Source organism: Rissa tridactyla, chromosome 9 (assembly GCF_028500815.1).
Source record: "Rissa tridactyla isolate bRisTri1 chromosome 9, bRisTri1.patW.cur.20221130, whole genome shotgun sequence".
NCBI classification, from domain to species: domain Eukaryota; kingdom Metazoa; phylum Chordata; class Aves; order Charadriiformes; family Laridae; genus Rissa; species Rissa tridactyla.
In genome coordinates this window covers 49378975-49404425 of record NC_071474.1, presented here as the reverse complement: position 1 = coordinate 49404425, position 25451 = coordinate 49378975, and the positions used below count along the sequence as shown (strand labels likewise).

Here is a 25451-nt window from a genome sequence, read left to right as displayed (position 1 = left end):
ACACTCACCCTACAAGACATTTTATTGGGGGTCCCCACCGCCCGCAGCTCGTGGGGGTGGACTGTCTTTAAAAATGTAACAACGGTCATTAAAAAAGGCCGGAGGCCTACACCCACCCCCCGCCCCGCGCGAGAGGGAGCAGCCCCGTGCCCCGCCCCAGACGGGCTGTCCCGGTTTGAGGCCCAAACCACGTCGGGACCCCACTGGCTCCCAAACCGCCTTCCTGCCGGTATTCTCGGGATGGAGGGAGCAGCGGGGTGGGGGCTGCAGCCCCCTCTGCCTGGGGCAGAGTTCACCAGGCCTGGAAGAATCATCAGGCAACAATTACAGAATATCGGCTACCTCAGGATGCAGCGCTGAGAGACAACCCATGAACTTAACCTGGCTTTAAGGAGATCACAAAACACGCCGAGGGGAGCTGCTCCGGAGCCGGCCTGATCCGCAGCGGAGCAGCAGGTCTCGGCCCACAGAGCCACGGCAGCCCCCACACCCATAAAAGCAGCCTGGGGAGTGGAAGCGAGCAGGAGCACAGTGACCAGAGCGGGCAACCAGAGCGCGGCGCAGCACCGCATGTGGGAAGGGGACAGTGACACTGCCAGCTCCAGGTGCGGCCTTCACCCTCCTCAGGAGCTGAGCTGTGGTACCCACCCAGCAGAAAGCCGTGTCCCCTGCACTCGCCAGGATGGATGCGGCAGCCCAGACACAGCTCCCATGAAAACATGCAGCCACCCAGGTTTTGGGCTGCAGGGAGTGCCAGAGCCCGTCACTGATGACAGATGGCAGCAGTGAGAATAGCAGTGTGAGGTGGGACCAGGGGGACGATCTGCTCAGTGTGGTGGCAAAGGAACCGTAGGAAGTAGAAAGGCTAAGGAGCATCAGGGAGTCTCAGAAAGAGATAGACTGCTAGAACCATGTGCTGCCCTCCCCGAGACAGAAATGGGAACAACCACCAGGAAAAACCCAAGATAAAAAGGATCCTGTATCCTCCCCCCACCAGGCTGAAGGCAACAGCTTAAATGAGAGGGAAGGGAGGCAAGTCCATGCTTGGGGCAGCAGGTGAACCCCCCCCTTGCCTGCCTCGCCTTCCCAGGCGCCTCTGTACAACAGGTACGAGGCGCTAGATGTGGAATACCACCCAATGAATGTTGATGTAGATGACAGTCCATCTTCACCAGAGGTGCTACCAAGGTCAGAAAGGCTGAGCCCCGTATCACGGCCACCTCCACCAGGAAGAAAAGACAGGTTATAGTTGTAGGTGACTCTCAGAATTCTAAGGGGAACCGAGGGTCCGATATGCTGGCCAGATCCTCCTCAGGGAAGTCTGCTGCCTCCCTGGGGCCCAGGTTAAGGATATCACTAGGAAACCTCCTAGCCTGGTATGGCCCTTGGACTATTACCCACTGCTACTCTTACACGTAGGTGGCCACAATGCCAAGGAAGCCACAATGCCAAGTGATAGTCCAAGTGGATCAAAAGAGATTTTTGGGCTTTGGGATGGCTGGTAAGGGAATCTGGAGCACAGGTTGCTTTTTCCTCTCAGAACAGATTGTGTGTGTCTGTTTCTTCCAGTGTTGTTGATGATGGGCAACAACATTGGAAGAAACAGACCGACCCAGTCTATTAATATGTGGCTCCGTGGCTGGTTATTACCACCACAGTTTTGCGTTTTTCAATAATGGGATGGCCTATACAGCACCAGGCTTGCTGCTGTCAGATGGGCTTCACCTTTCTGAAAGGGGGAAGGGGGTCTTTGTTCACGAGCTAGCGGGGCTCATTGACAGAGCTTTAAACTAGGCTTGAAAGGGGAGGGGGATAATATTAGGCTTGCCCGTGACAAACTGTAGAATGACACACCAAGATTAGAGGGACGGGGTGCCAGTGAGGGCCCTGAGCCTGTTGCTGCAGGCAATCCAGGAGACTCCTGGAGCGCATCGAGGATAACTTCTTCAGCCAGGTAATAGACAGCCCCACCAGAGGAGATATGATACTGGACCTGATTGTCACCAATGCAAGTGAGCTAATCGGTGACATCAAGATTGGAGGCAGCCTGGGCTGCAGTGATCATGCACTGTTAGAGTTCGCAGTCGTGAGAGATATGAGTCAAGGGAAAAGTCAGGACCCTGAATTTTAAGAAAGCAAAATTCCAGCTCTTCAAGGAGTCAGTGAATAGGACCCTCTGGGAAACTGCCCTCAGGGACATGGGAGCAGAACAGAGCTGGCAGATCTTTAAGGATACTTTCCATAGAGCGCAAGAGCTCGCAATCCCCAAATGTAAGAAATCACGAAAAGAGGGCAAGAGAGCGGCATGGCTGAGTTGAGGCCTGCTGCTCAAACTAAAGGGCAAGAAGGAAATGCATAGGCAGTGGAAGCAAGGACAGGTATCCTGGGAAGAGTATAGGGACATTTCCTGGTTGTGTAGGGATGGAGTCAAGAAGGCCAAGGTGCAGCTGGAGCTGAACTTGGCAAGGGACACAAAGAATAACAAGGGCTTCTACAGGTATGTCAGCCAGAAAAGGAAGGTCAAACAAAGCATACCCCAGCAATGAGCACGACCATGTCAAACTGGAAAGAACAGAAGAGAAAGCTGATGTACTCAAAAACTTTTTTGCCTCAGTCTTCACTGGCAACCTCTCTCCCCACACCTCTTGAGTGTATGGACCACAAGGCAGGGACTGGGGGAGCAAAGTCCCTGCCACTGTAAGAGATCAGGTTTATGACCACCTGAGGAACCTGAACATATAGAAATTTATGGGACCTGATGAGATGCATCACAAAGTCCTGAAGGAATTGGCTGATGTAGTTGCCAAGCCACTCTCCATTATATCTGAAAAGCCATGACAGTCAAGGGAAGTCCTCAGTGACTAGAAGGGAAACATCACACACATTTTTAAAAAGGGTAGAAAGGAGGACCCTGGAAACTACTGACCTGTCAGCCTCAACTCTGTGCCTGGGAAGACTACGGAACAGGTCCTCCTGGAAGCTATGCTAAGGCACATGGAGAACAGAAAGGTGGTTCGAGATAGTGAGCATGGCTTCATCAAGGGCAACCCCTGCCTGACCAACCTAGTGGCCTTCTATGATGGAGTGACTACGTCAGCGGACAACGGAAGATGTTGTCTACCTGGACTTCTGTAAGGCCTTTGACATGGTCCTCCACAACATCCTTCTCTCTAAATTGGAGAGGTAAAGATTTGATGGGTGGACTGTTTAGTGGATGAGGAATTGGTTGGATGGTTGCATCCAGAGGGTAGTGGTCAACAGCTCAAAGTCCACACGGAGATCGGTGAAAAGTGGTGTCCCTCAGGGGTGCATAGTGGGACAAGTACACTTCAATATCTTTATCAGTGACATAGACAGTATGATCAAGTGCACTCTCAGCAAGTTTGCAGACGATACCAAACCGAGTGGTGCACTTGATGTGCCTGAGGAATGGGATGCCACCCAGAGGGACCTGGACAGGCTCAACAAGCGGGCCCATGTGAACCTCATGAGGTTGAACAAGGCCAAGTGCAAGGTCCTGCACTGGGGTCAGGGCAAGCCCCGGTATCAACACAAGCCAGGGGATGAAGGGGTTGGGGGTACTGAGGGGTAAAAAACTGGACATGAGCTGGCAATGTGCGCTGGCAGCCCAGAAAGCCCCCTGCAGCCTGGGCTCATCCCCAGCATGGGCAGCAAGGCGAGGGAGGGGATTCCGCCCCTCTGCTCCGCTCTGGGGAAAACCCCCCTGCAGTGCTGCCTCCAGCTCTGGGGCACCAACATCAGAAGGACATGGACCTGCTGGAGTGGGACCAGAGGAGGCCACAGAGATGCTGCGAGGGCTGGAGCGCCTCCACTGTGAGGACAGGCTGAGAGAGCTGGGGGGATTCAGCCTGGAGAAGAGAAGGCTCCAGAGAGACCTTATTGCAGCCTTCCATGACTTAAAGGGGGCTACAGGAAGGATGGGGACAAACCTTTTAGCAGGGCCTGTTGTGATAGGACAAGGCTAATGGTTTTAAACTAAAAAAGGGTACCTTTAGACTAGATATAAGGACGGAATTTTTTACACTGAGGGTGGTGAAGGACTGGCACAGGTTGGTCAGAGAGGTGGTAGATACCCCATCCCTGGAAACATTTAAGGTCAGGTTGGATGGCGCTCTGAGCAAAGTGGTCTAGTGGAAGGTGACCCTGCTCACTGCGGAGGGGTTCAACTAGATGGCCTTTAAAGGTCCACTCCAACTCAAACCATTCTATTATTCTGTAACTCCATTCCCACCACCACTTTCTGATAGGTGTGCCTGATCCACATCAGTTGGAACTGCTTCACAGGGCCTGTATCAACTCAGGAACCTGTGACTTAACCATCAACGACACTGCCAGAGATGGAGCAGATGGCACAGAGGGGCTGCCACCAACATCCCTCAGCCAGCCAGAAGCCCTGTGCTCACAGCTTAAAGGTAACAGGTATCTGTTCCCACCTTGGGATGCTCCTGGCTCCTGCAGCCTCCCCAGCTGTGCACACAGGACCCCTGAGGGAGACTTGATGGGCTGCCTGCTTCCAAGCAGCACAGCTGTGGCCGGGCTGGACTGGTTTCATTTTAGGTGTGCTGGGAGAGACTCAGGTGGCATTCCCCGTTCCTCTAACAAAGCTTTTCCGTTAGGAGCAGGAAGAGCAAGAGCTCCAGCCTACACTAGTATAAACCCTGTGGATTTGGAATAAAAAGCAGCACAGAACAGGTTAAAAACCTCAAATCTGCTGGAGGCAGGGAGAGTGCGAGCTGGCCAGGGAGTGCTGCAGTGCCAAGCACACACGCCTGGTGAGGGGGACCCTCAAACACAGGCCCCTCTGGGGGTGATGGCTCAGGAGGAGCCGTGCAGGCAGACACTACTAACACAAGCAGGCTTCAAAGCTCAACCTTTCCCTGCCATCCCTTGCTCCACAGGCTGCACGCAGGCACAGGTCAGCTTAGCACGTGTGCCTCCTGCGGAGCTTCTTGGGAGAGCTGCTCACCCACCAAGAGGCCAGGACTGGGAGGAGAGATGGCCATGCAGGCTGCCTGCAAACTAGCCTAATGCCCATCTTTAAAAGCTGTATGAAACAATCCTCCCGCAGCATCTGCAAACTGGGGAGAGGAGCTGTGAGAGCTACTGCATGGAGCAGCCGTCGGTGGGCAGGAAGTCGTAGACATACATGGCCACCGACTTGGACAGGTAGGTCATGGTGCCGAATCGACCACTCGGTGCACTGTCGTACAGTAGGCTGCAGATGCCTGTTGCAGGATCTCTCTCCAGCATGTGGTCATCAGCACCCAGGGCTTTCTGGAGAGGAGAGGAGAAAGGCAGCGTTAGGAATAAGGGCAGCCCCTTCACCAGCTTCTATCCCAAGCATCCTCCATTGCACTCACAGGGTGACACATAGATGGTGAGCAGTGGGAGGAGGACACTACAGCTTTTCTGTGCCCCATGAACACAATGGGAACAACAGACGGGACCCTCCAGGTGGGTGAACCCTGAATAGCTATGCGGAACGCATGCAGCAGCCCTGGGTGTAGGCTGTGGCCTCTGTGTGAGGCCTGGACCCTACCTGCTCCTCATAAAAGAGGTCGTTGGCTGTCTGCAAGATCTTTTCCACAGCTATGATGCCACCGATGGTGTGCACCTCCATATCCACCAGCATGGTGAGCACTAAGATAGCCTCCACCAGCAGCTGCCTGTACTCTGGCTGGGGCACACGGTTGAGGACTGACTCCACATGCACAGCAAACTTAATTTCCCCTGGGGTCATCTGTAAGGAGGGAGAAAGAAATGCATCTAGAGCACTGTACCACCAGCACAACTCTTGAGCTACGCTGAGCACTCGCCAAGGGCAACCCAGCGCCCAACACAAACCCACCTGCCCTGTTTCCCCTTCACATAAACCTCCTACCTCTCTGGTTGTTGAAGAGGGGAGAACAAAGCCCTCCACGGAGAGGCCATGGCACTGCAGAACAAGAAGGAGTGACCATGGTTATAGCCTGGAGAAGCACTGTGGTAAGACATGTAGGTCCAGCCCACCAGCTCACTCCTAACTGAGCACTGGTGCGTGCCGCCCACACACCTCAGCTCCACCTCTTAACTCGTTGCTTAGCATCACTCCTTTCCCATCAGTTCATCACCACCAGAGCCCTCCCGCACACAGCATGGGGCTCTGCTCCCTGGCTTACCATGCCAAGGACAAGCTGTGCCCAGAGTTGCTTCAGCTGTTGCTCCAGCCCTGTAAAGCACCTGAGCAGACCTAGCACCCCTCTGCAATGGTCGGCATAGTATGAGGTAGGTCCTACATGCCTACAAGGCAGCTCCAGCTCTTCTCCAGCTTTCCAGGGCCAGCTGCAGGCCTTGTCCCTAAAGCACGTATCTACACAACACTGGGGACCAGCCCCAGGTGCCCAAGTCCTTCTGGCAAGGCTGGTGCCCGGGACCACAGACTCACATGCATGAAGAAGAGCCACGCCAGACATCCAGCTCACCTTCTGCAGGACCTTCCAGACCTTCTGGTAGAAGCCCACAGGGACACGGTTGAGGGCCCCATCCAGCCGCCGTCTCCGCTGCCACTGGCCCTGGCGGCTGTCCTTATTGCCCTGGTCTTCCAGCATGCTTGAAAAGGAGCCCTTGCCCAGCAGCTCTGTGTGCCCAGTGGACTGGGCAGACAAAACAAGGACAACAGAGACTGCTGCAAAGTTAAATACCCTACAAGAACACAGCCTGCTGCTGCTGCCCAAGAGTTTGTGTTCACCCAGCCTGGTTCCCAGGGCAGAGCTGCCACCCCCTGCCCCCAGCAAAGCCCACCCTGCAGCCCCAGCTCACTGCAGCACCCCCCGGAGCACAGACAGGACAGACCCCATGCGTGCAGCCAATAAACACAGGTTACCAGAGAGGACTTTAGGTCGGCATCCCCGGACTGCAAACTGAGGGGCTGAAGGAGAAAGGGAGAGACAAAAATCAGACTGTGCCAGAGCAGGGCAACCATCATGGCAAGCAGAGCAGCAGGAGCATGGACCAAGCTCAGGTCATGGGACATTTATCCCAGGGGCTGCAGTTAGCTGGAGACTGAGAGGCAGTTTTGAAAGGCGAGCTGTGGAAATTATCACATTAGTATCAGAGGGGAAGGACTGCGCCAGGGCATGGAGCAGCTGTGGGGCCCCACATGCCCATGCTGCAGCAGCAGCAGGCTCATGCCAGTCAGCACACAGGAGCAGGGCTGCTACTGCTCTGTTGGCTGCTGGCACGGGCAGGGATTTAGTCTCAGACAGATTGGAGGGCCAGCAGCAAGGTCGCTGCCTGTGGACAACCCTCCTCACCACATACGTGGTCCCTCTGTGATGACAGACTTCACGCTACAGCAGGTTGGCCATAAACGTGCTGCATCAGCCTGGGCCTTGCAGGCCCCATCTCAGAGGGCTCAGGACTCCTCCTGGACACATACCAGGCACTGGAGAAGGTCCTTGTCATTTGTAGCTGGGCAGGAGCCTCTTGCCCCAAAGAAGGAATAGCTGGGGAGGCTACATGCAGGATCCAGTGATTACCAGTGACCTGCCTGCAGGGATACTGCTGGCCATGGCACTGCAAACATCATGCCATCCCACTCAGCAAGTTTTTGTGGGTATAATGGGATCTATTCAGCCATAGCAGCTATGGAGCACAGCTCCCAGCTGGTTGTAATGCCAGTACACCCACGGCTTAGAGAAGCCTTCCTCCCAGCCAGTCCAAACACGGCTGGTCCCACTCAGAGAGGAGCTCCCCGAAGGCTGTGGGGCAGTGCTAGCCCTGGGCCCGCACAGCATATTAAGCAATGCCAACCTCTTCCCAGGGAGCCAGCCTTCTTCCACAATCCTGAACAGAAAAACCACGAGCCTGCTGAGAGGGGAAACCAGCTAATTGCTGCAGCAGCTCACTCAGCGGGTTTGTTTAAGAAAGCTCATGAACTCATGCATGCTCGGAAGCTGCCCTGGTGTGTGGCATAAGGGATAAAAGCTGAGGCTGCAGGAGGACAACAGTGGCTTCACCTTACTCCCAGTCAGAGACTGCCTACGCTTATCCAATTGCTGCAAGAGAAGAAGGAAATGAGGTTTCTGCTGCTGGAAGAGACCCACCAGGACACCAGCCGTGCCTGGGACACTGCATGGTCCTCCCCACCCCTGCACCTTCTCAAGAGCCCCTGTGCTGCACTTCCAGAGCAACCCCCACTAACAGATTTACCCCAGTTCTCCCCCCAGGGCAGGACTGGAGCCAAAAGAAGCTCCTGGAAGCAGCTGTAAGCTCTCTAAAGCCCAGGAGCGAGCTCCCTCCTGCTCTCCCATCAATCCTGCCTGTCCTGTAGCTGCTTGTCACCCACAAAACTGGCAGCAGCAGCCTGCACCACCTGCCCTCACCTGTTTGATCTCACTTTTCAGCCTGACGATGCCGGCACGCTCAGGTTTGGTGGCCCCGACAGCCCCCACCTCACAGATGGAGACAGCGGTGGTGAGCGATGAGTCGACTGATCGCACTGGAAGGGAAGAGAGGTCCAGAGTGGGTACAATAGCTGAGGGCATGGACGTCCCTTGTCACTGCTCAGGCACTGGTACCTCTGCACGCCTTTGCCCTCTATCCCAACCAGCATCAGAGATCCATGAGCATAGCACAGAACTGCTTCAGTTCAGGCCTGATCGGGCCAAGTGCCAAACTAAGCAAAGCCCCAGTAGCCACAGGACTTGGCTTGATCCACAGAAATTGGCTCAGCACCACCCTGCTGAAGAGCACAGCTTCTCGATGGACCACTGCAGTGCAGAAGCAGCTGTGCTGGACATGCAGGAGGACAGGGACAACGCCACAGCTAGGAACACGTGGAGCTGCCCATGCTCCACACCAGGACTCTGCTTTGCCCAGAGATGCTCTCGCAACCCTGCCAAGAGACTCACCACTCCTTTCCACCCCAAACTCCTTGCCGGAGAGAATGTGGTAGAGGAGGCTCTTCATGTCTGACGGGCTTAGATTCATCAGGTTCTCGGTGGCTTCTCCAGCTGGAGAGAACAAAGTTTGGAGGTTGCACCCTGCTTCACAGCCCTCTTGGGACATTTCTACCCTACACCCCACTCAGTTAGCAGGGGAAGCACTGGTACAGGAGCTCATCCTCCAAGGACATACACTAACTCCAGGTGCTGCCTACAACAGAGACTCTTCCCCATGCCAGCCCAACACATGCCTGAATAGAGACTGCAGTGAAATCATCTGTCTGTGCTGCCCAAGAGAGTCCTAGCTGCAGACCCTGACACTTTCATGCAGGGTCTCATCCTGGCACTGAGCTGCCCATTTTTAACAGCACTTCTTCCTGGCTGACAAGGCCCCAAGCACCGCAGCATCCACCCCAGCCAGGGTACTATCCCTGCTGCATGTACCTGAGCAGCGCAGGGAGTGTGCCAGCTCTGTTGCCATCACCTGGATGATGAGCCCAATGCGGATGCGGAACATCTCAGCGAAGAGTGCGGGTTGTGTGCGCATGTACATGGCCAAGTACACCATGATCTCCTGGAAGGCAAGAGGCAGATCACCCCACTGCTGCTCGCCAAGGCAGGCGCCCAGCTGTGGGGTCCCCCACTGCCCCGGGTCCCTCACCTGGGTGAGGATGGACACACTGAGGTTTTTCTCGCTGGCTTCATCAATGAGGCGAACAAGGTCCTCGTAGGGGATTGGGCTGGGGAGGGAATGAACAGCAGAGCAGGTGAGGGGCAGCAGAGCAAGCCCTGCATCTCTCCTGGTCTGTACAGCTCAGAGAGCAGAGATAGAGCCTGGGGACAGACACCCAGAGCTGCTCCTGCCCACAGACTCCAGAGCACCGGGCTCACATCCAGCCCCAGCCCAGCACGCGTGGGGAGGGAGAGGTGCCACACTCACGCGGAGATTGTCTTCTCACGTGGCTCTGGGGGCAGCCCCACCGTCAAGTGCTTCTGGTGAGACAGGAGGTCAGTGCAGGCCTGGGGACAGAAAGGGTCACCCCAGGCATCACCAACAGCTCGGGGTTTGGGGCCTCAGCACAAGGCAGAGGGAGACAGCACTGATGCAGCTACAATTTGCCTGCCCGCTCTGCTGCCTCCTGTCCGACAGGCCTCAGCCCACTAGAGACTGGCTGCATAGTTGTTACCTCATCCAAAGCTTCCACCTTCTTCTTGAGGATGCCAGAGATGTAGCGGATCAGTGCCCACTGGCGTGTGTCCCCCACGCGCACGTACAACTCTGTGAGGAGCTCCTTGACCGTGGGGCCAGGCTTGCTGTCAAGCCCTGTGTGCCACTCAGGCCCCCTGCAGTAAAGGGGATGCCGGGTTCTAGCCAGGAATTTGCCCTGTGGCAGCTCCCTGGCAGCCCCAAGGCTTTGTGGGTTGGCTCTCTCTGCTCAGTGAGCCAGCAGGACTAGGAGCTCATCGTACTTGAGGATGTGGAGCATGTAGAGGATGTCTGCCTGCTCCTGCAGTGTGGGGCAGATGCGCAGCTGGTCCACCAGTGCCTTGCAGTCCACATTGCCATCTTCATCACGGGGCAGGTTCATCTCTGCATAGAGTGTGTGACTCTGGAGGAAGACCCACAATCCTGGTTAGCACCACCAGCACCCCGCACCAAGTACAGTCTGCTTATAGAGCCAAGGTCATTCACCCATGGATTTTTCCCCTGCGAAACCCCAAGCCTTCCCCGTGCAGCCCCACAAGAACCCTCCATCACCAGCTGAAAGGATGGCACTGCTTGGCCAGTCTGGGAGGGACAGGGCTCACCTTGCCATCCATGTCGTGCTGGTGGGGTGAACTCAGCAGCTTAACCGACTGCTGGGATGCCTGGAAGATCTTGCTGGGGACATACAACCCAACATCTAAAAGAAAGCCAAGGTTGGTGCACGCTTCTCAACCCCAACAACCACTGTTGTGCCCCAAAACACCTCACATGTGACACTCTGCTCCCTCAGCAGCCCCTGCAGAGAAGCTGGCTGTGGGAGAAGCAGCCCCTGCACACTCGGTTAGAGGAATGCCATGGGGAGCTGCCATCCCTTATTGTTCAGCAGTTTCCATGAGGACTGCACAGGCACCAACTCCAAGACACTCCATGGCCAGGACTGACATGATGGACACAATGTGTCTTTTCCCAGGCAAAGGCTGGGTTGCTCTGCAGCCCATGGCATGCTCCCCTGGGGACCCCAGCATTGCACAGCTGGGAAAGCTCCCAAAGCACCTCAGCCTCAGCCCCAGGCTGGAGCAAAGATGCTGAGGGTGCTGGAATTACTCACTCTGGACATGTAAGTCCTTGGCCTTGGACGCCAGGGACACAAGGTCGCGGGTGGTGTGGACTGCAGCCCGGAAGCGGCTCAGCCCTCCCCGCTGGGCGGTGGGAGGGAGGTTCGACTGGGGAACCGTGCGCTGCAGCAGGTGGTCCAAGTACTGAGCAACCTCGTCGTATGTGTCCTCTGGAAGGGGAGTCAGAAGAGGGCGGGTTCAGCTGCTTTGTGCTGGGGCACCCCCGGGCCCTAGGGAGCTCCCCAGCTGTGCCTCGGTGAGGGCAAAGCTTTGCTGTCTGCACAAAGCGACAATGCAGCGCTACTGCCAGCAGCCAGATGGACAGCAACGGCAGCCAGGCTCACAAAGGTCGGCAGCCATGGCAGCCCTTTCCTGCACCACTCTGCTGCCTGGGACACTGGCTGCCAGCTGGAGACAAACTGGGGCTCCCTCCGAGTCCCACCTGGACAAAGGAAGTGATGGGGCTGCAGCATGCTTGCTCCAAGCCTGCGCAAGGACAGTGGGGTCTGCTCAAACCCCACGGTGAAACCCTTGCACTCCACTCCTCCAGCAAAGAAGGGAAGGCATAGCCAGGGGCAGCCTGTCCAAGCACAGACCTCTTAGGAGACCCCAGCACAGCAAGGGCCTCATCCCAGCAGAAGTCCAGCACAGGAGCAAGGCAGGGTGGGTTCTGCAACAGTTATTTCTAATTAGAAATTACCAGTTATTTCTAATTAGGAGTTAGAGGAGAAGTTACAGCTCCTGCCTTGCTCTTTGCCCAGCCTCCAGCAGCTTGCATTGCTCCCAGTCCACATCAGGAGTGCCAGAGCCACCACTTGCTAACTGCTCGTAGAGGAGGGTAGTCAGAGAGGTCTCTGCTCAGCTGGGGAAAAACAGCGCTGCACAGCAGTGAGGGGGATGCCCTGGGCAGGAGATGCCCCATGCCAAGGCAATGCACTACAATGCAGAGCTGTTGATGCTCTTCCAGTCAGTGGGCCAGGGTAAAGCCTTGCTGCTCTCCAGCGTCTGCCCCAGGAGATGAGCTGCTGACTGCGGCTCAGGCCGATAGCGTGGCATTCCCTTTCCACACCTGGTAGGGATGCCTCATGCCAGCGCCTGTGACCACAGGCAAAGCGAGAAGAGGGCAAGAGAAACAAGTATTCTGAGTCACAGCAGTGCAAACATTGGCTACAGGAGCAGCAGAGGCAGAGCAGACTGATGGGAAGGCTGGGAAGATGACCAACACCAGGTCACGCAGGAGGAGGACGCAGGAGGAGGACGTACCCCAGCCTGCTTGCAAGGGGAGGAGCAAAACTTGCAGCCCACCACGGTCCCAGGACAAGGTGAGTCCATCACGCTGTGATGGGCCAAGGCCCTCTCAGGCACCCTACCCACAGCAGCTCTGCCCAGGAAGTGTCAAAGGCTTCGGGCAAACAACACTTAAAGATTGCCTGGGGACTCAGTGGCTCTTCCCCACCATCTCGTGCGCTGTACCATCACTTTCTGTGACGACACTTGTGCACCAAAGATCGTCAGCCAAATCTTCGAAGCGGAGGCAGGATGCCGAGCCTTTGTCTCTTCCCCACGCAAAAGCCTACAGAGGTTGGAGCAGCTCATTCCGGAGTGCTCTCCATGCTCTCCAAGGCCATGTCCCCCCATCTCAGCCCCGTCTGGCTGGGAAACCCCTCTGGCCAGGAGGCTACAACAGCTGCATCAGCTCACCCAGTCCCACCCCACTGGTGTCACCATGAGCGTCACCCACAGAAGGTTAATTGATGGAGAGTCAGATGGGAACAGAAACATGGTGAAAACCCAAGTGTATGAAGAACACAGTGGCAGACACTGGCAGGGAGGTTGGGTGTTACGGGTTTACGGTTCAGTTTGGCATTTGCCATGCCACAGAAGTGACTGGCCTGTTCCCCCTTACCATCCTCTGCTATCTGCAAGCCATGCAGCCACTCCTCGGCGTCTAGCTCCTCAAAGCTGTCAATGCTGAGCTCGTAACTCTTGGTAAAGACCTTACCCTCTGGCCCAGGGTCCATAAAGCTGAGGTGCGTTCGGCATGATGTTGTCAGGAACTCCGACAACTTACCCGTCTGGATCCTGGGCGAGAGGAGGGGAGGTCACACAAAGAGGAAGGGGGAGGCAATACCCTTGGCTTTGCCTCCTGGATCCAGGCCAGGCTTAGATGCCAAGGAGCGTACACATGCCCCAGTGCCTACTTTAGCTGCCTGCAACTCCTCCAGTCACAGGTAGGCATGGACGGGCTGCCCAAAAGCTATTAGAGGGATCCTGCAGCCATAAGTTTAATGGCATGAAGAGATATACCCTCTCTTGCATCTTCTCTGTTGGGACTGTAGCCCTGGGGTGCCCTTACAGCCTAGCACACCCCAATGTATCCTTCACAGCTTGTTCCCCATCAGCCCCAGCTCACGACCAGGAGGTACCCTCATAACCATGCTCTCAGAGGCCACCAGCCCTCCTGTACCCCAGGAAGCTACACTCACCTTGCGCCACCGAAATACCCATCCTGCAGCTTCCGCAGCGTTGCCAGCACTGTGGGGTGCACGCTGCTGCCAGTTTCATCTGTTGGGGACAGAGACACAGGCAGTCAGGCTCTCCTGCTCAAACAGGCTCCCAGAAGGTAACACAGGGCCAGGTGGGCATTCAGACACACAAAGTACTATGACATCGGCCAAACCCTTGCTTTGGGGGGCACAGCCAGGCTGTGGCACCAAAAGCACCACCCAAAAAGAGAAATTCAGGACTGTTCAGGCTGGATTCCAGCCAAGTCAGGCCAAGACACACTCCAGGCTCCTGGGATTTCACCTTGGGCTGAAGCCGACAGTACCAGACAGCAGGACCCAAACTGCCCCCTGCTCTGTCCCTGGCTTTCACACAAGGCAGCAGAGGGGGTGCTGCTGTCAGGGGCAGAAGACACCACAGGAAAGGGGATACTCAAGATGCTAAGGGAATTTCAAGTACACAAGGAGAGCCAAAGAGGCCTGAAAGCAACACAGAGCCCCTTCCCTACACCAGCCTCATGGGGAAGCTGTGAGCTGCTCCAGAGCAGCCAGTTTTGATCTGCGCCATTGCGCAGCTCTCTGCTCCTTCTGGTTTGCTGTTCTCCCCTCCCTGTTGTCTAGGAAAGTCTTTAGCAGGTTGTTAGTCTTAGTGAAGAGTCAAGATGCAGGAAGAGCCCGAGAACACTTTTACAGGGGGATTATTTTTTTGGTCCTGCTCCCAAAAGGCCTCCCAACAAGCCCAGCTGCCTGGAGACTGAATACCTCCATGCCAGCAAACATCCCTTGAGCTGCAGGCACTAGTGCTTGGCAGGCAGCCCCTCTATCTGCCAGGACAGCTGCCAACTCAGTGTGGCCCCTTTGAGCAGTAAGCATTTTACAGGACACTACTGGCTGTTCCAGCTCCACCGTGTCCCCGTTACCAAGATGGCCCCATATCTGCCCACCCTCTTCCTCCTGCAGAGGCTGCTTCCCAGGACTGCTCTAGCCAAATGCTTTGTGAGGCCGGAGGATCTATACCGAGCATGGTGTGGGAGATGGGGAAGGTGATGGTTGGCCGCCCAGTCATCCTCCAGCGGCTGCAGAGGTACGAGAGGTCCGTCCTCAGCATCTCCACAATCATCTTGTTGTCAAGAGCCAGGTAGAACTGCTGCTGGTCTATGAACTGTGAGGACAACAGGAGACATGAGTGGCCCTTCCTGCAGCCACCAGGTCCCCTTGGTGCCACCCACATCTTCCCATTGGTACTCAGCCAGGCCAGCCAGACAGCGCACCCAGGGGAGATGCTCCTTTGCACCCACAGCTGATCCCACCTCACCCGGTACGTGCCAGTACAGTCTAGCAAGGGACCCTCAACCCCAGGGCAGCTACTGGCCACCAGCGACTACAAGGAGCTAACAGTATAGCTCAGCAGCAGCATCACCCAGGCCCCGCACAGGTGGTCCATGCTGTGACTATCCCAAGCAAATACGCACTTCCCACAGCACTAGGTTCACAACCCTGCTCATCCCTGCACCATGCTAGACAGAGGGATCCCTGTCCTGCCAACAGCTTCCTCCTCGTGTCCTTGTCACAGTGAGCAAAGGGATTTTCACCCAACACATATCATCAGAAGGCTGAAACCATCTCCCCCCAGCATGCACACAGCCAGGACCACCAACTCCGCTGCTTCACACCATGGAGCTGGGGCTGCTCTGCCCTCCCAGACTGTTCAGAGGGTGTTGAGCCACCCCTGAGAATAACTCGAGTGCTCAAGCCAGTGGAGAAACCTCCTGCCCAGCTCCAGATTGCTCGACAGCTGCAAATGAGCCCGTGCAATGCTACCCACCTGTGGGGTAAAGGTAAAGACGTTCTTCCTGATTTTGTAGAGCTTGGAGGTCCCAAGGACGCCCATGTGCCGGTAGGGCCGACCCGTCAGGCACATCTGCTTGTTGCGGCCTACAGGACAGGAGGAGGAGGTTTTAGTGCAAGCCTCTTCACAAAAGGGGATATAGCAGCAGAGACAGGCCCCAGTGCTACCAGGCAGGAGGAAAACATTGGTTTATGGTCAGGGTACCCCAGAACCCTGTGTTGAGCTGGCACAGCTCTAAGGACAGTGATAATCTGTCCCCCAGCCCCATCCAGGGAGCTACAGACACCCAGGCCCTTCCCAGGGACTGTTGCTGAAACAGGGACATACAGCCCGTCCTGACCTCCGCAACGTGCCACACCTCCAGGGTCTTTGGGGATGTTCCCCCCTGCACAGGGCCATCCCGCCAAAGCTGACAGCTCTATCAGTGTTCCCATTGCTCCTGGATTACTCCCAGAGCCCAAGACGGTGCAGCAGCAGCATTGCCCCTTGGTCATGTCAGCCCTGGCAGCTGCCAGGCTATTCCCCTGCTCCCTTTGCCCATGTCACACTTGGCCTTTTGGTGGCTTAAATTAGCCAGCGTGTGCAGCCTACGGTAGATCAGGTTTCTCCTTGGCCCAAGCTCGGTCTCCAGCTCCTGCACAACAAGCCCCATGCCCAAGGGGTTGCAGTGTCAGGGAATGAGTGTGCAGAGCTCTGGAGCACACTGTCCCCTCATGCTCAGCCCTGCCAACCCTCGAACAACAGCCGTCCCACCTGAGCTACAGGATCTCTCAGCCAGGGACTGCCAGACTGTAGTCTGGCTTGCCCCCCACATTGAGATCTGGGTACAGGAACAAAAGTTTGCTCCTGCCACCCCAGGTCTGTCCTACATGGATCAGAGCCCCTGCCTGTCCCTAGGGCAACTGTGAAACTGCAAAGCCAAAGCTTCATGCCTTTCAGAATCGCCCTGAACAGCACTGCCTGCCACCCCAGCTCCCCTTGTGCAGAAGTAGTTTTACCAGGCCCAGGCATGGGTGGCAGAGCCCTCAACAGTCAAGCAGGCAGCAGCAGGGCAGGACATTAGCATCTATAAGCAGGAGTGCCAGGGGATGGGACAGACTGTTCTGCACCCCCTTCGCTGAAGGAGCAGGGAGCCCAGCTCACCCAGGCGGGCATAGATGTGGCTGAGGATGCGGGCAGGCTGCACTCTGATGGGGTAGACCTCTGCCACAGTCTCCACGTCGATGTTCTCCTTCCTCAGGATAGCTTTGATCGCCTCTGTCTCTGCCAGGATGCATACTGTAGAGAGAGGAGGACAGGCTCAGTACGGCAGGGGCACAAGGGTGTGACAGCACTACCCCTGGCCTTTGTGGACACATACAAGGTGCCACAGCAGGTAGAGGCAGCTGTCTGGGGTCCCTTTGGGAACGAGTTCTCACTGCAGAGGTCTGCCTTGCTCCTCCTAACACTCTACACCGAAGCTTTCCCTGCCAAGTGGCAGGAGGACAGGACAGTTTTCAACTTCTCTGCAGAGGAGACTGTAGCAGATTATATTTCTCTGGGGTAATGCAAGGTGGAGTGGAAGAACTTGCACCGCATCTTATACCCACCTTGACAGGGCTGAGATCTGGCTGCACCAGCCGCCAACCAGCAGCGCCACCCCAGAGCCACCCCGTGAATTCCGCATGGGCAGAGTCCCCAGACCTGCCAGGCACAAGGGTTTCAGACCAGTCCCTTTCCCTCACCTTGGACCACCACATCAGGCTTGGGAACAGTTGCAAACCGGCGGTTGAGGGGATCTATTTCACCGGGAGCTAGAAACCCCTGAGGAAAAAGAGGTATGAGGAGATGAACATTTAATGGACTGGGTAGAACAGGTGATGCTTACAAACAATCCCCCTTTAAGAAGTCCTGGAGGACGGAGGTGACAACTTCCCCATGGTAGGTGGGTCAGGGTGGCAGCATTTGCCCTTTCAGAGCTCAGAGCCTGGCCCCACAGCCCTCCCCATCACCAGGGGTGGCCATACCTCGGCCATCAGGCAGCCCAGGATGTAGAGGGACTGCCCCCACATGAGTGGCAGCTTGCCCATGGGTATCCTGTCCACAGTGTGGGGCTTCCTGTATTCCTCATCCACCTGGAAGGCAAGCCAGGAGGTCAGGGAGGGATCCAGAGACACAGGATGCTGAAGGAAGCATCATCATTGCATTTTGAAGTCCAGCACTTTAAGGCTTAAAAAAAGAGCCTATGAAAGCATTTGCCACAGCGGGTCAAAAATATCCTGGCTACATTCTTCCCTTCTTCTCATGATTGCCCCAGGTACCCACAAAAGACAACAGATCAGCTGCTCAGACTGAGTTTGAATTACCAACACGGGCCATCCCACGGAACGACTGACATACCCCAGGAGCACTGGGGTGATGCTCTCGGATGCTGGTGGGGAGAGCCTGAGCACCAGGAGGCTGTTGCTCTCTGCTCAAGCCCACACAAACACCCTCACCACTGAACGGGAGCTCAGCACAACCCCCTCATCCCAGGTCCACACATCCTGAGCTCTCAGAGGACTCTGACTCCAGCAGTTTCTTTATACAACATGATTTTATAACAGCTCCAATCCATGTTGTTGTTTTGTGTTGTTTGTTTTTTTTAAACACAGGGTTTCCATGCACTACATGTGCTGCTTTACTAACAATTTGTGTTAATAAGCAATTAAAATCCAACTATCTGGTAATGAGCCATTCCCACTCCCACCATAGCTCAGGACCACTCACCTTATCCGGTGGGACACTGTACAGCTCTGGTACCAGGCGCACCCCATTCTTCCCCTTGATGAGAACCCCCTCAAGGGCTTCCCGGTACTCCTGCACCTGAGGAGAGAAGGGAGGGGATCTGCCCCGGTCATGGTTCCCTGCATCATTCCCCCGCACACTTCCCTTGCCAGGGACTTCTTTCCACCAGCCTGGCAGGTCCTGCCTCCCTTACCTGCTCCATGTTTCCACTGAAAATCCCATCAATGATCAAATATGCCCAGAAGAGAGGCCACTCACACTCGATGTTCTCAAACAGCTTCAGCTCAGCAGGTTCATAGTAGAGACGGTTGGGGTCCTGCAGGGAGGGTGTGACAGCAAGGCAAGTGGTGGGTGGCAGGATCCCCTCAAACTGACAGGACTCTTACTCCCCCCAAGGCCCAAGCCTCAAATACCCTCTCTGTCTTCCTCTGCAGATGATGGCTGAGACAGAGCCGAAAAGCAGTTTCACCTCCAGGCTGTGTCTTTTCCAAGACACCCCCTCCCAAGCCCCCTGCACTGATGCTGAAGGGCCTCACCCTTCCTGGGCAAAGGGAGCCTACGCAGTCCGCAGAAGAGCACCCCAGAGCCTCGTACAACAGTCCCCCTCGCTGCACTGGGGACACCTGCTTCCCCATCACCTTGCCTTCTCTGCCCCAGCCCCTCAGCGCTTGCCTCCTCAGGCATCACCAGGCTGGCCCAGCAGGGTGCGAGGGCCTGGGCTGGTCATGCGGGGACAGAGAGCAGGGTTCCTCCTGCCATTTGGTGTAACTGTGAGGCTGTCACGTGGCATGAGGTCAGGATGGAGAGCTGCTTTTGCCAAATCCTCCCACACCAGATGTGCATGGTATGGTGCCCCAAGGTACCCATGCTCAACCCTCCCTCCTAACTGCTTTAACTCTTTTTGCTACAGAGAGGGGAGAGAGCTGGCCTTAGCAGACTGCCAGGCCGAGAGGACAGGAGGGACAAAGGGAGCAGATGTTCTCTATAGTGCCTGCACACCAGACACAAGCTCCCAAACTCCCGTTTGACTCCAACCAGCTGCAGTGCCTCTGCAGGCAACACCGCCCTTCCCATGCCTCGCAGCTCCCCAGAAGTAAGCCACAGCTTTGCTGCTGGCAAAGCTCATGAGCGCTAAGAAAGTCAGACTGGAGATGCTGCTGCTTTTCTCTGGCTCTGGAGAGATGCAGCCACACACGTTGCCTATTATGGTCAGGTCTGAAGAGGCAGAGCAGAGGAAAAAAATTCAGAAGCACTCATGCCCAGAGGAGCCCCACCAGGTTATGGGCCCAACAGCCAGTGACGATTTAAGAGTCTCCGAGTACCGTGTCCTGGTTCTGTGGTTATCAAATGCGACTGTTCCCTAGAAAATTTTCCTGTTTTCTCTCCCCAGAGCAGTAGAATAAAGTCTCCACATGCTCCACTGAGAGCCAAGTGTGGCAGTACACAAGCTGCCTGCTGTGCCAGCAGAGGCAGAAGCAGCTTTGTGACCTCCAGTACTGCTGCAGAGCCAAGCCTGTTCGGAAGCAGCACTGCACAGTCACCTCCACAGGCCTCCAGCCCTCACTCAGGGCTTGTGCAGCCCTGGGAGAGCCAGGGAAAGAGCCCACCTCCGCAGGGCTCCCACACAGGGCAGTGGTCCCATCTTCCCCCAGCCTAAGAGATACACAACACCACCAGGTCTCAGATGCAGGCAGATACAGCCTCTGCCTATCTGCTACGGGTGTGGGTTGGATATACCATCTCTGCAATGGGCTCTGGCACTTTCAGAAGCCTTGCCCAGGCCTGTGACTGCCTGGGGCTACTCAGGGCTCTCATCTTCCCAGTGCTCCCCACCACAGGCCTTGTGCTGCACCTGGGGGAGCTGAAAATGCAACCCAGGGCAGCTGCTGCTTTGCACTCAAGTTCTGGCAGGTAGCTGGGCTGGGTACACTTACCTCTTTGGGGGTCCTGTACCCATCCCGGAGGAAGCGGCAGCAGCCATAGCGCCCCTGGAAAGGAGGGAAAAGAGGTGCTGAGCAGGAAGCACAGCATGAGATACCTTGTACCGTCAATGCAGAAACACGGGCGGGGGATATCCTCTGGCCAAATACCCCCTCACTCGCTCGCCTCATGTTCAGACACTACGATCACAGCCTAGGGCCACAGCACATAGGACTGTTTCTTTTGCACACCCCTGCCACAGGTCACAGAGACTGGGAGAGAACATGCCCCAGCACCCCCTCCCCAAACCTGTTTTTTGGGGGAAAAGGGCTACAACAGTTTGGCCTGCAGCTGTCTCCTGGGCAGGGCGAGACAAGGGCAGAGCCACTCACCTGCAGCTTTGTGATGATCTCTTGCTTGGTGATTTCCACCAGTTCACTGTCCTCCACAGCAAACGCTGGGTAGGAGATGACAGAGAGCACGCTGGCGTCCACCTCCTTGGATGTGGAGGCCCTGGGCAGCATCGAGTGGAGGATGGACTGGGCGAAGGGGAGGGAGAGGTGGTTAGGTTGCCAGCCTGGGCGTCATTCACACCGCAGCCCCAGCAGATCACAGTTCATCCTGCAATGGTGTAAAGCCTGCGTGGCTCTCACCTGGCAGTGCTGCACCTCATCAGACAGCACCCGTATCACCGACTGCGGGCCTCCCTTTGCTCCAAAGAGATCCAGCTCATCCAGTGCCTCCAGGGCAGCCTGCAAGCAGGGTGAGACTCAAAGCAACAAGTCCTCCACCATGCTGCTCATCTCTAAGAGCTCTTACCCCATGCCAGCCACTCTGTGTAACACACTGCCCAAATGTAAATAAATTTAAACCCTGCTGTGGCTGCAGAGCACCCTGATCAGAATGTGACCACATCTACAAAGCCACAGGTAGCCAGAAATCAACAGGACCCTGGACATTTTTGCCACATACCCCAATTAATTTCTCACTCCCAGTACAGGCAAAACTCAGGCAAGAAGGGCATATTTTATCCCAGCACAGAAGGAGAAAGGTCTCCCAGGAACCTATCACTGCCTAGGGCACTGAGCCTCAATAGTTCAACGTGCCCAGCCTTCCCTGTAAAAAAGCAGCACAGGGCCACTGGCACTCCCTGGCACCCACCCAGCACCTCTCCCTGCCTCACCTTGGCCATGCCGATAGAGCTAGCATTCAACTCGGTGATGCCCTGGTTCGTCTTGTCCCCACGCTCCCATATCCCGAAGTCCTGTGCGGAGGCAGCAGCACGTTGGAGCAGGCAGCAGTTCACAGCACACCCAGAAAGCCTTTGAGTCCCACCCATCGGTGGTGCTCCCAGCAGATACCGTGGGACTCTGTCTGCCAGGGCTCAGGAGGGACCCACAGCTGGCCCTAGATACCAGCCCACCACCTGCACCCCCAGGGCATGCTCCCCTTCCCCAGCATGGGCTACCCACCGCAGTTTTGTAGGCTGCTTCAATGTAGAACACTAGGTTCTGAATAAAGTTGACTTCATCCAGGCTGTGAATTATGTGGAGGCCTGAAGCAGTGTGAGAAATTCACATTAGTGGCTCCAAGCCCACAGGCATCCCTAGGAAGAGGCTGCAGTAACCCAGGCCAGACCCCTTCTCCTCACTGCACGCCTGCCCCATGGGAGCCATGCCCTGCCTGGCTCCCATCCCCACTCCCACCCTGCTATGGCAGCTCTGGGGCTTCAGGCAAACGGGTGCTCTTAGAGAGATGGACATCGAGAGGTGCAAATCCACCTCAGGTGCTGTGAGCATAAGAAAACAGTGAGGTCAGGGAGGCCATCACAGCAGCCTGGCACCCAGACCAAGAACATGGAGAGCCCTGGAGATCAGCACACTCAAAGCTGAAATGGCATCCCCCAGCAGCATCACCTGAGGCTGTCATTTGCGCCAGCATGAGCAGGTAGAGGGAGGTGGCATCCATCTGTAGGTGACCCCACTCGTGGTCCCCCACCACGGTGGCACAGGTGTGGGTGTTGTACTTGGCATGCAGGCAGTCCCTGGTGCTCTGGCTGTACTTGAATGCCTCCACTTTGTCTACCTTGAGAAGGACAAGGAGATGCAGGGGTTCATCAAACCCTGTCTCCAGAGAGGCCTGGCAGCCAAGGGATGCTCCACACTTTTAGCCCAGCATGTGGAGCCGTGCCTGGCAGGGCAGAAACCCTACGGCCCCCGGGCTAAGCCCCTCCACACAGCAAGGCAGTGAGTGCAGGCTCATGTGCCACCCTAGTGCAGGGCTGCAGCCATAGAGGGCCCACAGCCACAGCTGAACCAGCCACAGCTGAACTGCGTGGACAGAAAAGGGTCAACCCAAATGCCCTCAGGGAGAAGAGCTGCAGAGTCTCCGCGCCAGACAGACCACAAGACAGGGAGCAGCTGGCAAAGGCTCCGCTGGCCACCAGCCCAAGCACTGGGACTTCCATCACACCACGGACAGATGCCAAGACAGAGCTTATTTCAAGACTCGCTGGAAGGGGGCCTTCCCTCTGCTTGTCAGGAAAGGCTGGGGAAAGCTGGCACTGCTAGGACTGACCGTCTTTGTGGCAGAGCTGAGCCTTAAGGAGACCACTCAACTCTCGGAGGCGTTTTCCAGACCCTACCTGTCTCATCATGCACTGAAGCAGCCCCCGCATCAGCTTCACCACGCTCTGCAGGAACAAGGAAAACAGCCTTGTTAATCCCCATGCAGCCAAGAGAAGCCCTGACTCAGGATATCAGCTGGCCACTGACCTTTGCAGGGCTCCGGCATCTGTAACTGGAGCCCTTGCTCATATTTCCATGGCCCCTACTCCCTCGGTGACAGCAGAGGAAAGCAAGATTTCTTGGCCTGCCACGGAGGCTGAGCTGCTCTGCTGTGCAGGGGGAGGACAGAGCTGCAGAATGCAGCTCCCCAGCCCCTGGGAGAAGGACTGTCTCCCCAGATCACCCCAGAGCCAGAGGGCTGGATCCTCTGGCTGTGCTCTAGGAAGAGCAGGCTCTGACATCCCTTGCTACTGCTCCCTGTGCCTGGGGACAGCCCTGTCCCCATCCTCACTGCATAGCCTCCCATCACCTTTTGGCTCCAAAAGCAAACCAGCTGGGAGGTGACGGCCGGCTCCCTGGTATCACTGGCCATGCCGGGACGGTCGGCACAGGCCCTCCCTCCTGCCGACTCCCTCCTACCTGCTCCAGCTCGTAGGCCTTGGCCTTGTCCTCGTCGCGGTCGGCGTTTTTGCGGTAGGCCAGGCCCAGCCCCCAGACAGCCAGGATGCTGTAGACGTTGTCCCGGACCCAGGCATCCCGGTGGTCGGCGCTGGCGGGGAGCAGGCCCGTCACCGCGTCCTGCCGAGGGGAGACACACCGAGGGGCCGCGGCCCCTTTTCCCTGTTAACTCCGCCCGTCCCGGCCTGCGGGGTCAGCCGGCGGCTTCCCAGGGCCCGGCGGGGCGCATCGGGGCCCGCAGTGAGGAGAATCCCGGCCCCCCCGCGCCTCCCGGCAGGTCCCGCACCTGGTGCCGGAGGATGGTCTGCTGCACCAGCCGCGCATACCCATCCAGCCGCACGCCCGAGTTGCTCCGGCTACGCATGGCGCCGGCGGCGGCGACAGACACCGACGCTGCAGGACGGGACGGGACGGGACAGGACGGGACGGGACCGCCCCGCCCCGCCCCGCCCCGGGTCCTGGCAGCACCGCCGCCCCACTCCGCCCCGAGGGGCCGCCCGCTCTCTGGCGCCCCCAACGCTGCCCCGAGCACCGCAACAGTTTTGCAGCGGCCTCTCCGTCCCCGCTGCCCCGCCATCCTCGCCGCCGGCGGCGGCCCCAGTCTGCGGAGCGCTCACTACCGAGCCGCTAGGACCCGCCGCCATGGCGGACACGGGAGGGGGTGCGCGACGGGAGGGCGTCGGACAGCGCCTCCTGCCGGGCGGAGGCCGCGCAGCGCTGCGGACGGACACGGACACAGGCGTGGGTTTGCACCTGCGGACGGACACATGGACACACGGACACACGCGTGGGTGCAGGGACGGACACGCGTGTGGGTGTGCACCTACGGACGGACGGATGGACACACGGACACACATATGGGTGTGCACCTACGGATGGACGCATGGACACACATGTGGGTTTGCACCTGTGGACAGACACACGGACACATGCGTGGGTGCAGGGACAAACATGCGTGTCGGTGTGCACCTACGGATGGACACACGAGTGGGTGTGGGATTGTACAGACAGGCACATGGACACATGTGCCAGTGCATGCGTACGGATGGACACATGGACATGCATGCTGGTGTGGGTGTGTGGGCAGACACACAGACATGCAAACGGACAGAGAGAGACATGGATGTGTGCATGGGTGTGGGCCCACACAGAGGCACAGGTGTGCACACATGTATGCACATACCACTGTGCGCACATGCACGCACACACCTGCCTGCACAGGCACACATGTACAGGCCGGCAGACCCATGTGTGCACACACACACCCATGCACACACGTGTACACACCTGCACATACACACTCTTGCACTTCCATGTGTACACAGCACACATACACATGTGGCACATGCAGTCACACATATACACACACGCAGACAGGAATACATGCACGTGCACACATATGTACATCCACAGCTGTACAGACTTATACATACCCACATATACACACACATGCACATCTACATGTGCACAGACATGCAAACATGCAAGCACACACACATACTTCCCGTGCACATTCATAACCATATGTGCACACACGCACGCACACACACAGGCACAGGTATATACATGCACCTACACGTATGGGCGCAGGCAGACGTCTGCATACACACAAACGCTCACACACAGAGCAGTGTGTGGGTGTGGTGGGCTCCTGAGGACCCCTGTGCCTCTCACCCCAGGGACCCCTTTGGGCAGCCAAGCAGGTGCTGCGGCGAACTCAGCACCCATTGGGTGAGAGGCAGGAGCCCGCGGGTGCCACCTGCCCCTCTGTGTCACCCAGGTGGCCCTGGCACGCGTGTACCCTGTCCTCACCCAGGGTCAGGGAGCTGCTGGACACGGGAAGGAGGCAGCGCATTTATTGCCTGCACAGAGCGTCTGAGCCCGGCGTTGTCCTGGGGGA

The 25451-nt window shown here is 56.9% G+C and overlaps 1 protein-coding gene across 5 annotated transcripts; it reads right to left on the bottom strand.

Moving 5' to 3' along the window:
- Positions 1 to 4: 4 nt before the first annotated feature.
- PHKA1 (phosphorylase kinase regulatory subunit alpha 1) lies at positions 5 to 23994 on the bottom strand. Of its 5 annotated transcripts, none has more exons than XM_054213379.1 (33): positions 23838 to 23994; positions 23513 to 23671; positions 22951 to 22998; positions 22223 to 22391; positions 21779 to 21861; positions 21490 to 21570; positions 20960 to 21058; positions 20699 to 20845; positions 20321 to 20374; positions 18580 to 18702; positions 18369 to 18464; positions 17627 to 17734; positions 17345 to 17423; positions 16764 to 16898; positions 15597 to 15706; positions 14789 to 14933; positions 13754 to 13832; positions 13174 to 13349; positions 11261 to 11437; positions 10755 to 10849; positions 10416 to 10555; positions 10133 to 10289; positions 9886 to 9965; positions 9607 to 9685; positions 9390 to 9519; positions 8913 to 9014; positions 8385 to 8500; positions 8019 to 8057; positions 6884 to 6928; positions 6483 to 6653; positions 5903 to 5956; positions 5561 to 5761; positions 5 to 5295 (listed from the first exon to the last, which is right to left on the bottom strand). In XM_054213379.1, the coding sequence occupies exons 1-33, from the start codon at positions 23913 to 23915 to the stop codon at positions 5122 to 5124; spliced, it is 3729 nt and encodes a 1242-aa protein (XP_054069354.1). In that variant the 5' UTR covers positions 23916 to 23994; the 3' UTR covers positions 5 to 5121. The 5 variants fall into 5 exon arrangements, with proteins under 5 accessions (XP_054069354.1, XP_054069357.1, XP_054069356.1 ...); XM_054213382.1 differs by having other exon boundaries at positions 13270 to 13349; XM_054213381.1 differs by lacking the exon at positions 8019 to 8057.
- Positions 23995 to 25451: the final 1457 nt, after the last annotated feature.

Coding starts and splice junctions, on each gene's coding strand:
- PHKA1 (XM_054213379.1), bottom strand. CDS start 23,915: ATGCGTAGCCGGAGCAACTCGGGCGTGCGGCTGGATGGGTATGCGCGG. Junction 14,934..15,596: donor TCTTTACCTTTACCCCACAG/GTGGGTAGCATT, acceptor TTGTCCTCACAG/TTCATAGACCAGCAGCAGTT. Junction 13,350..13,753: donor GGGTATTTCGGTGGCGCAAG/GTGAGTGTAGCT, acceptor CCTCTCGCCCAG/GATCCAGACGGGTAAGTTGT.